Raw genomic sequence first — 11,920 nt, 5'->3', positions numbered from 1 at the left:
ACCAGTAAAGCAAAATAAAATGGAAAAAGTAGCCCATAGTTGTTAAAATTCCATTCCTTTCTCAAGTTCTAAGATGGTTGGGATCCTAAAGAGTACCTATTCGTTTCTGCAAAAACAAACTGCTTATGGTGTACCACACTTGAAGTTTCACAAAATTCAACTTATGGTTCTCACTTGAACACATCATGTTCAGGGATGGCAATTAAAAAAAATTACAATATAGCCATGCAAAGTCTACATACACAACTACAAGGTTGAATATGAAACGTTTTCTAACTATTCCCCTTTATGATTGCTAACTATGGCTTAAAAACCCAATGGACAAGTGGAAGCTTCCCTCTGTACATGGCTTTTATTATTTACATAATACAATATAGCATCAATGCTGAATAGCATGATTATGTGCAATACATAAATATGAACTATCTGTACACATCTGCAGATCTAACTCAGAACTAAGGTACATAATAATTGAAAGCAAAACTGAATGCTTTAATTAAAGTAAAAACTAGGACTGAACACTGCAATAAATCAGAAGTAGTGCCTCGTGTACATACGTAACTATTTACAGATGAAAACAGGCATTACCACAATACTAATCTAACTATACTCATTTATATATAAAAAAACACAAGTTTCATACATCACAAAAACCTTCCATTATAACACAGAAGTGATATTACCAGACAAGCATCGGTGAAGTATACTGCCTCTTCTAGTTGTTATTGTACAATGCTGTAGATAATGCAGCCCATGCAATACACCCAAGAACACTAGAGTCCTACACCCAAGTACAATTAATATGATAAAGCAGCCCTCTGCAAGTGGTGCTGGATACCGCTAAGAAGTCTACTGCAGCCATGTTGGTTATGATTCTCCATGCAGAAGGGTACAGTTACATTAAGAACTGAAGTCTTGAAAAAAGCTTTGAACATTCTTTCTTGAACCAAAACATTCAACAAAAGATGCACATGAAAAATTAACTTTTCAGATACCTTTGCAACTTAAAATTCAGATGCATGTTATTCGATAGAGCTGCTGTATGTAAAAAAACCAAATGTAGTTTTAATTTCTTCTTGTAAACAAATTAATCCTAGTGCAGTTCTGTGCTACGCAACATTTTTAGCAATGAGAGTAATGCAGACATCTTCTGGTGCAGGCCAGCATGATAAGCTCCAAAGATAGCTCAAGACCCTGTTGGCCTGATGGCTTTACTCATGATAACCAGTTGCGATGTTTACCTTTTGTAGGTCTTATTTGACAGCTTTTAGAAGACAAATTAACCAGGCTTACATATGGCACCATATACTGGTTTCATGGAAAGGTCTGATCCTCTTTATAGCTTTCCTCCTGCTTCCAAAGAACACGTTGTGGAAATTAACAGGGTGAAGTTTAACTATGGTAGAAGTAGACTGCCAGTCCTTTTCTGGTGTACCATTTTTTAAAAAATACAGGCACATAACACTAGCCAAAGATTATACCTTGATTACATTCCCAAAAGGCAGATATGCTGCAAACATGCAGAGATTTCATGTATTATGTTTGGCACGTGGGAACGAAATTTTGTCCCTATCGTCTGTGTATTTCAATTTGCTGTGCAGATTTTCATCCAATTTTATTCAGGGGAGGGCATATACATTTTGTAGGGCTGTATCTATCCATTTCTGCCTGTAACAAACACCCAAACATCCTAAAATTTCAATTATAAGACAGACAAGTGTAAAGTAAAACTCTGGAGAACATCAAAGGAAAATGGCCATGCATCTGCTCTTTAATGTTTTCCTACGATATATTAAAATAAAAACAAAGTTTCAGTCTCTTCACAAGTAGTAATTTATATTCTCTGGATTTTTTCAGCCACAACAACTGGATTCTCTTTTCTGATTTTTGCTGCAGCTTCTGCTTTGTAATCATATGGACAGTTGTGCTTGTCAGAATAACGGTGAAGTCCACAAAACAAATTTCCACATCGGCAGTCAAACCCTGTATACACAAGAGGAAGTAGAGTCACTTGGGAATCTGCAGTAATTAAGGGGGGGGGGGGGCAAGGCCTCAGTCACTATAGAAAAGGAACCAGATTTTCATGGTTCTCTGTAACATGAAAGAAGAGTCTGCCACTTTCAATTGTGAAAGAACTTTCAGTCTCTTGACACAGTGAGAAATTCAAGTAACTATCCTTCCAGTAAGTCCTGTAGATACCATAGAGCAGAAACTACCTAGGTCTGGAGCCAGACTGAGCTGGATGCAACTCCTACCACACATAAACTGGGTAATGTTTCCTCAAGTGAAAACTAGGGAAAGAGAACCATAGGGTTCTGAGATTTAAAAGGTACAGTTAAAAAGTATTTTAACATTTTTTGCCTGGCTCAAAGATTGTGCTTACTGTTTAGTTCAGCTACCTTTCCCTCAGAACAAAGAAAAGAAAGAATCAAAAGGGATGAATTTTTATCAATCCAATAAAGCAAAGTAATTCAGAAGGCCTGAAGCTAATAAAGAGTTTTAGAGGATTAGAGAAACAATGGAAATCAAACCCAATTTCTCCCCACATCTTGCCTGCTTTCTAGTCCACTCTGGAAACTTTGTTCCTCAAAGTCAGGCATTTTGCTACAGGTGTTAAGACTGACCAGTCTCTTACGGAGCTCCTGATTATACTCTACCAATAAAATATGCATTGTTTTATATGTTCCGTAATAGGGGCAGCCCCGGTGGCCCAGCAGTTTAGCGCCGCCTTCGGCCCAGGGCCTGACCCTGGAGATCCGGGTTCAAGTCCCACATCGGGCTCCCTGCGTGGAGCCTGCTTCTCCCTCTGCCTCTCTCTCTCTTTCTGTCTCTGTGTGTTTCTCATGAATAAATAAATTAGAAAAAAAAAAATGTTCCATAATACCTGTAAGGCCAACTTTCTTTCTGCACATAAAACATCTGTTCTTCTTTGGTTTGGGCAACTCAGGAGCTTTTTCTTCACTTTGAGAAGTACTAGGCTGAGAAACTGATGGACTGGGCTGAGTGACAACTGAAAAACAAGGGTGAAAATGAGCTATTTGTTAAGAGTTCACGGGCTAACAGTTATTTTAGTAAAAAAATAAATGTAAAAGAAACAGTATGATTTTTAGTGAAAATATTTATGAAGCCTTTCTTAAAAACATGTGTTCTAAATAGAATCTTCTACTTTAATATCAAAACTTCCTTCAAATCTGAGAATTTGCCAGTCAACATATACTTGTTTCTCTAAATGCTGTAAAATGATTACTCCATTCAAATTCCTTTAAACTCACTCTTAACAGCTAGTACTAGGGAACAAAATCCTGTTTTAAAGACTTGGGAGATGTTGGTCATATGCCCAGTTTTCCCATATTGCAACGGACTAATCGTGAATTTCCTAATTAGGGCAGTTCACCTTCAGTATTACTGAGTATATCAAGTCGCCAACTCCTAAGGTACTTGGTTATAAAAAGTCATTTTGGTTTTATAGTGATACAAAAGACTGTAAGATAAATCCAGCAAATTTCAACAAGCTCAAATCATTAAACCCTAATTAACTTCAGATCCCAATATTTTACAATATTCATTTTGCCATTTTAACAAGTGCTTTATATGGTCAATGTAGAAAATCTGAACAGTTCTTAGAAAACTTTTTGAAAGATCAGGCAGTCTTTAGGACTATGTAAGTACTTGTGAAATTTTGACTATTAAGGAGTCCACAGGCAAAACCATAATTTTTAAAGCACAGCTTTTATTTACATTGCAGTAGTGATCTAAAATGGGTATGAGATTTAGACAATGAAAGATATGATCTTTAGAAACAAGTCCCTATTTCTCCACCTAAAAGGGCTTTAAATTTTAATTCATATAAACTTGTCAATATGAAGATTAAAAAATTACAGTTTACATTAAAGCCCACATTACCAGTTATTTAAAAAATACCAAATTTAATTCTACTTCTATAAAATTCAACTATACCAGAAACACGGAGTTTTAATATTAATCCAAACCCAAAGAATAGCAAATTTAAATATGCAGTGCTAAAATTATTGCTTAAACAATAGGCCAGCACTAACGTTATAAGCATAAATCCAAAATCTAGAGCAAGCTGAATAGGTTTCAGGACAGCTTACTCAAACTCTCCCAATATGTAATTCATTTATATTAGTAACATACTGGATGAGTGTAATAGCTTAATATTAGACTAAAAGAATACTATTCTACCTTCTACTTATCCTAGTAGCTATTATGACAACCTCAATACAATTTTTCCTGATTGTAAGATAGTGAGGAATAACCTATGGGAATATTTGGGGGAGGGGTATGTGAGATAGCCACTTCCTTGGCTATATAAGTAAACTGAAGAATGATTCCTGGGACATACAGGGAAGGGGAGTTAAGAAGGGAAAAAGATTCAGTAGAGGCAAAGAGGGACAAACTATAGAATGCCTAAGAAAGAATAATTACAGAGGCTAGCTACAGATTTAAACCAAGAATACTATTCCAAGGTCAGAGTAATTTTGTGTTAAAAAAAAAAAAAAACAACCCAAACAGAACAAAAGCCTCACAAATGCACTAATTTGGTCACAGCTTTCTCAGAAGGACTGAACTCATTTCAAAATGTTAAATATAGATTCACCTGCTGAACTCAAGAATTTTTACCTTAACTTCACAGATTAACATTGCTATAGTTCACATAAGCTTTGCTATATGATGTTAGCAGAAGCCAACCTCCAAAGCAGATTACATATCCACAAATATTGTTTCCTCACAATAAAGTTTTAATGTGTTCAGTCAACATTGCAGCAGGAAATAATAAACTGATTAAATGAATTACATGCCCTAAAGAGTATGGAGATACTTGTTCTAGGGTCCAGCATAGGTAATTCAAAACAAGTCAATCTCTGGCAACATGAGAGCTACATAGCAGAGACTCAAAGGCACTAAATGGGGGGGGGGGGGGGGAGCCTTTCTACACTGAGTTTTAAACTCTCACAAAATCTGATAGGGATCCTACACTTCTTCAATTTGGAAGTTTTTTATTAGTGTTCAACATGTTCTTTGTTCTGAATATTTTCTACAATACTGACAACATCAAGACTGATACTGCTTTCTTTACAGTTTTGAAATTAAATCTATATAATTTCCTGTTTACGAGTAATACTTTCTCAAGTGATTTAGAGACCTTTAAAATATATTGACAAACTACCTTTTAAGTTCATTAAATTCTTAACATTTCCAGTCTCCAGATTATAAATTTTGCTGATTTGTGGGACGGGTCTAAGGAGAGGGGTATGGGTAGAGAAGAAAGAAGAGTGAAGAAAGACTATTTTATACTTGAGAGACTTTAAAGATAGTGGTTCTTGCTTGGCCTATATTTTATAGCTCTCTCTCCAATTTAATCCTTCGATGGGAAGGAAATAATCCCCTCACCAACACTTCTTTGTACTACCAAATCCAGAATGGAACTAGTATTAAACAAAAAGCATACCTGGCTCTGACACCTCTGTTTTCGGGGTAGTTATTTTGTCCTCTCTTGAAATGCTCATTTCTGTCATTTGCTGAGTTACAGGCAAGGCAGCCACAGGCACATTTCTATTTGAGTTCAAGCAAACATTTTTAAAGATGTTAAGGGTACTTCTTTGCGAGATAGTAAGTTGTCAGTTCAACTTTAAATTATGTATTATTTCCAACATGGTCAAATGGAGCTAAATAATCTAAAAATTTAAGAGTATGGGATGCCCAGCACACATGGTTGAGAATAAAGAAGTTTGATAAATGGCTCATCAGTTCAAGGCTGCATATTTGTATAGGTTACCATATTCTATTATAGCCAACTGGGAACTTTTAGCTGTGCCTGTAATTTCAGGGCAAAAGGGGCAGCTTTGCCAAAATGCCATGTGTAGCATTCTAATATAGTCTGCAGAGCCATACTCTCTACAATCCCTAAATCTCAATTATGAGAAAATAAAAGCACAGCTTTCTCAACACAGCATCTTTGAGAGTATCATGGAGTGTGTTGTAATATACATTTCTATTCAATGACCTGTAAGATCAGGTATTAAAAGAATCCTGGAATCCCAGATTGTGGAACACCAGCAAAGCCAAGGGCATCTGATGTATTAACGTCCTCATTATATATGAACATTCATAATTAGAATGGTATGGATAGCATGGATATCTTTATTTCCTCCTTGAATGTTGTAAAAACCCTGAAATGATCAATCTTACCTTGACTTTTCAGATGTGCTGCCAGCAGCACCTTCACAGTTGTTTAAACTCGTGTCTGCTCTCTGTACAGATGCAGAATCTGAGGTAGGACTGTTGGAACCACTAGCTGTTCCTATTTAAAAAAAGGATTTGTAAGAAAGACCAACACTACAAACACTCAGTATCAAGACTATTAATAAGTTACAAATACTTGCATTTAATTAGGTTAGTGATTTAAGCACTTCAACTGTGTTGCAGAATCCTATAATTAAATGAGTATCCAAACAAAAACATCTATGAAAGAGTCACATCCAGTCACCATAAGTATGAAACAAAACCTCAAAAAGGAAAATGAAAAAAACTAGAAAATGCTTGTAGATAGTCATTCATTCCTGATGTAGCTGTGCCAAGTACTTGGGCTGCTGCTTTAGTTTCAAGCTTTTCTCAGGTCTTCTTTCCTTGGGCTCCCAGCATAGATTCCCAGTCTTAGGCCCCAATTCTTGGTTCTATATTTTCTGTCCACCAGTCTTCAAATGGATTTTTCCTTGGAAACTTACCCATTGGGCTCATTCTGCCACTATTCTGCTGCCTCTGAAGATGTTCTTTGTAGCAAACGGAACACATTCCATTTGTCCTAGGATTCCCATAAAAGCCACATCCTGTACTACACAGCATGGGCCCTGGGGTCTGGTTAGTCTCCTGAGCCATATTTTTCTGCTATAAACAAAACAAAAATAAAATTTTAGAAATTAGCATGTTACCAAAGTAAAAATCACTAAATTAGTATGATAGCCACCAGTATACCTTTGATATTTCTAAATAACAAGTTTGTCTCTAACAAAAGCCTAAATTATGGTAATCATTAAAAAGAGCAGGCCAAGAAAATTATGAACATTTGTTGCTTTTATGAAACAATGGGCATTAAAGAAATGGTCTTTTACTTCTTCTATCACTATGATCTTTGTTTCAATTTCTGAAAAGGTCACTCAGCCAGATATCAGAATTACATTTAAATCAATTTGGGCAATTGGCTTCTTAAAGTCACTTTTCTGCTTTCCTGCACTACAGACAAGACCATATCAAATGATACTTCAACTGGCTAAAAATATATAAAACGGAACTTACAAATGAAAAAAGACCTACAATGATCACAATTAAGTACCAACTCCTGATGGCTACTGGTGATTCTTTAAACTGGCTGTATGTTGGATGTAGCTCTAAAGCGTTCTTAAAAAATACCTTATAACATACTTGGCCTCACCAGTAATTCAACAATTCTGCTATGAGGTAGAACTGTACTTTTAAAAATGTTGCCAACACTGTTACAGAACACTGAAAAGAGAGCTGGTAGATTATCTAGCGTTTCCAGTTACCTTAGCACCAACACCAACAAATGAAGCTCTTTAAGAATTTAGGGGTCCAGCTACTCATGAAATTCCTTTTAAGTTCTGCATTAGAGGTGTGAAATCTGGGTCTGAATACTTTAAAGCCAGTGCCCAGAAACCTGCAAATGCACAAATTATCAGCTATATATTTCTCCAGCCAAAGGCTCTATTAGAACTTTTCACAAGTGCTTGTCTTCCTCACATCAGAAAATGAAACCTTTGAAAGCTCTATTTCAATATGGCAAAATAAAGCAAATGTGAACACACCTTTAATAACGATTAATATCCAATGCTAGGTTATCAGAAAGAATTTCATACAGCAAGCATACCTTGTTTTTCTGGAAGACTTTTAAAATTGGCACAAATATAGTAACGCTATCCTAAATTCAGTAAATTTTCCTAAGTGAAAATACACATAAAGAAAAATTTAAACTGTGGAAAGTTTCCGTATCACCTTAAAATATATATGTACCAAAAAAAGCGTATTTTTTTTTTTTTAATTTTTATTTATTTATGATAGGCACACAGTGAGAGAGAGAGGCGCAGAGACACAGGCAGAGGGAGAAGCAGGCTCCATGCACCGGGAGCCTGACGTGGGATTTGATCCTGGGTCTCCAGGATCGAGCCCTGGGCCAAAGGCAGGCGCCAAACCGCTGCGCCACCCAGGGATCCCAAAAAAAGCGTATTTGAGAGCACTTTATCAAAGGGAGATTGTGTGCTATACCTTGTGGTCACTGTCATTTAAATGTGCCTTAATGTTGACAAGAGAGATTACTTATGATCTGCTGAGTTCCGAACATTTCAAGTAAGTGCAGGTAAGTACTTCAAGTTCGAGATTGCCATCTTCTAGAATTCATATGGCTTTTCCCAACTACCATGCATTAGAATACTAAAAACAAGGTTTTAACAAGTTTTTAACACTTCTTATCAAAATCATAAAAAGGGGTTAGAGGACTAATCAATTTTCACCTGGCCAGAATCCTGTCAATATTTCTCAGTTAAATGATAGTAATCTTTCCTTTTGTTAGCAAAAAGAAGTATTTCAGCCAATCAAGTTTATATGGAGGATGATGGAGAACCACAACTTACTTCAAACACAGTACTAATTTAGTAGACACGGTCTCTTTAAATAGTAAGTGGAATTTAGCTGACTCATTTTGGAGCAGGGTAGTGTAAACATTTCAACATCACTTATGAAGTTTATTAATAAACATTTTCAGCTGGGTTTTAAAATTTTTTAATACGGGCAAAAATGCTTCAAATAATAAAATTACGTATGCATTTATTTGCATGCCCCCCACCCAAATGTGTGGGAATCAGCCCTATGCACAAAGTTCATTCCTTGAAGCCAGTTTAAGAATTCTGCTAGTTCAGTTTCTATACTAACCTCCAGAGTCATCTGACAGTGGCTTTATAAGAGCAAATCGGTCTAAGTTTTAGTCATCCCATGTTAACATTAGTGAATCCAAGTCTTACAATCTTTTTTACAAAAAAAGAGGGAGGGAATCTCATCAATGATTTTACCCACTTGGACTTGTCAAGTATCCCACCTTTCCTTCTTCAGAAAACACAACTACTTTCAATTCACTATAAATAGCCTGCAAGGGAGACACAAGAGACCCCAAGACATCAGTTTTCCACAGCTTCCCATCTTGTAGACTTTTCCCCCCTTAGAAAGCCAGCTTTTGAACACCATCACATGTGCAAAGCTTGCCTTAATATTTCTCAGAAGCTTAGATCACATGGGCGAGCGCTTCAGCCTGTCACAAGGCTGCAATGTGACAGGCTGAGCTGGATGGAGGCTCTCACATAAAGCCTAGTCAACAGGGGCCTCTGAAATCAGCTTCTATTTATATCTTAGAGCTTGCCAACTCCTACACAACCTCAAGAACTAAGGATGCTGCGTTCATAGATCTAATATTGTGGGAAACAAAACAAAAAGATATACCATTAAGGCTGCTACAATTTTCTTTTTCTTCTTAACGTAGGGAGGGCCAGCGAACAATCTCTCAAATTCAACTAAGAAGATGCATCATTAATCGCTCACGAAGCCAAAACGGTCAGGGTTGTTTATAAAAACCGAGCACAGTAAAACTAGCACCCAGGCAGAAAAAAATCCTGATGTTTAAATCCTTTGGCTTAGCAGCAATTTGGGGGAGAGGATAGTTTGCCATTAGGTGCTGTTTCCCTCCTGCTTGGTAACATTTTAGAAAAAAAACAATCATCATTACTATTTAGTACCTTAAAGTTTTGTTGTTAGAAACTTGTGCATTCCTGGGTCAGCTCTATCAGGTACAGAGGAAATGTTTATTTTTATACTTTGTATAGCTGAAATGTGTATTTTTACAGTTTGTGGCTTCCTCTAACTCATAGTTTAAAGAAAGCCAAAACCTAGGCATGTAATAGAAAAACTCTCCAGCCTCAAATATGAAGAAAACAAAGGCTTTTTGCACCTATAGAATTTAGTTTTCAGGTGCATAGGTTAGAAGATGGTAAGAATGCCTACTCACTTGGACTTGAGACGGGAGTTCCAGTCTCTATTTCACTTCTAACTAAAAGCCAGTGACCTTGGGCAAGTCCTTACTCTCCGCATCTGTTCTCTCTTTGCCAAAAGGAAGATTTACTCTTATTAATTTTAAAGTCTCCTTTCCAGGCTTAATACCGGGCCTGAGATAAAAAAATAGAGAATAACTACAATAAAAATTTTTTTGGGGGGAAAACATTAAAAAAAAAAAACTTGTAAGATAAAAATTGCAACGTTTTCACCCATTAAATTCTAAAATCCTACTTTTAAAAAAATAAGGAACATAAAATCAAGTTTTAAGTTTGTTTCCAAGTCTGTAAATTACCCCAAAGCCAGGTTTAAAACCAGGGGCTGTGTGACCTATATACACACTTCTTTATCCTAATGTCCTTAGACCAGATTCTGAGAAGGCATTCAATAAAAATAACATGGGCCTTTCCTCAAAACACAGCTCCACGGAGTGCGTGGAAAGCGAGCAAGAATTTCACGTTCACCAGCCTAAATGCACGAAACAAAGGGGAAGGTGCTCCATTTCCTTCATGGAAGGGATCTCGGGCGAAAAACGCAGCGACGCTGGCAAAACTAAAACCACGACGACAGAAGATCCCCCCAGCCACGTTCCAGCGGATTTCCGAACAAGCCCCGGACCCCATCGGTCCCCCCATGCCCCTCTCTAAGCCGAGGCCTGGCTCGGGAGAGCCCAGCAGCAGGGCCTCCTCCAAAAACCACTGAGTCATGCAGAACGGCAGCTCCGCAGGCCGGGTCGGGCCCGCGCCGACCCCCGGCTCCGACCGGCTCGGACCGGCTCCTCGGAGGCGGCGGCGGCGACCTGGGGGGCGGGGGGGAGGGGGTGCGGCGAGCAGGGGGCCGGGGGCGCGGCCGCCGCCGCGGCCCCTTTGTCTCTCCGGGTCCGGCTGCCCACGCCGGGCGCCGCGCCGAAGGCGGCCGGGGCGGCCGCGGAGGAGGCCCGGAGCCCACACGCCGGGCATTGTTCTCCGGCCGGAGCGGGGGCCGGTGCGGGCGGGCCGGGGGCGCCGGACCTCGGGCCACGACGGCAGGATGACGCCTCCGTCTTTGTGCTCCCTGAGCCGGCCGGCTGGCCCCCCGCCCCCGGAGGCTCCGCCAGGGGCCCGCGGCCGCCCGGTGCCCCCCACTCCCACCCCCCGGCCCGGCACGAGCCGCCGGGCGCCCTCCCCCCGCCCCGCACCACTCACCCTGCGGGGGCAGGAGCGCAGGAGCCGGGCTCGCGCGACGCCGGCGCGGTGGGGCCGGGCCCAGGCCTCCGGGAGGGACGAGCCGGGCGCCCCGGAGCGGCCGCCGCGGGCCGGGAGCGGGGCGGAGGCGGAGGTGGCGCTGCCGCTGCCGCTGCCGCTGCCGCTGCCGCCGCCGCCGCGGGGTCCTCCTTTGTTCCTGCAGTAGCACCGAGCGTGGCCGGGACACGCCGGAGCTCGGGAAGTGGGAGGAGGGAAGCGAGGGGGGGCAGCGGAGGCGGCGGAGGGGGGACCGGAGGCCGCGGCGGCTATCGCTGCTCGCCGCACTCGCCCGTCGTCGCCTCACGCCTCCGCCGGCGGCGGGTCGGGCCGACTCCGAGGGCGAGCGGGACGCGCGGGGGCAGGCCTGGGCGCCGCGAGGGCCCGCTGGTGGTGCTCTCCGTCGCCTCGGCTACGGCCGCGGAAGTTGCGTGGCTCCCGGGAGCGGGCGAGCCTCAAGTCCAGGTGCACCCGGGTCCCGCGCTCCGGCCGACTGACGCGCTCTCCCCGCCGGGCTCTCGGCAGTGAGGGGAAGAGGGAGGGGGGCGGGGCCTGTGCGTCAGCGAAACCCC

General features: G+C 41.0%; 1 protein-coding gene across 1 annotated transcript; it reads right to left on the bottom strand.

The window, feature by feature from the left end:
• Positions 1-333: 333 nt before the first annotated feature.
• Positions 334-11,861, bottom strand: ZFAND5 (zinc finger AN1-type containing 5). The gene is made up of 6 exons (XM_077907126.1): positions 11,313-11,861; positions 6,747-6,906; positions 6,211-6,322; positions 5,471-5,574; positions 2,885-3,010; positions 334-1,983 (listed from the first exon to the last, which is right to left on the bottom strand). Exons 2-6 carry the CDS (start codon positions 6,895-6,897, stop codon positions 1,835-1,837), a joined length of 642 nt encoding a protein of 213 aa, XP_077763252.1. The 5' UTR covers positions 6,898-6,906; positions 11,313-11,861; the 3' UTR covers positions 334-1,834.
• Positions 11,862-11,920: the final 59 nt, after the last annotated feature.

The sequence above is a fragment of the Canis aureus genome, chromosome 1 (assembly GCF_053574225.1).
Source record: "Canis aureus isolate CA01 chromosome 1, VMU_Caureus_v.1.0, whole genome shotgun sequence".
In the NCBI taxonomy this organism is placed as follows: Eukaryota; Metazoa; Chordata; class Mammalia; order Carnivora; family Canidae; genus Canis; species Canis aureus.
This window is presented reverse-complemented; position numbering and strand designations above follow the sequence as displayed.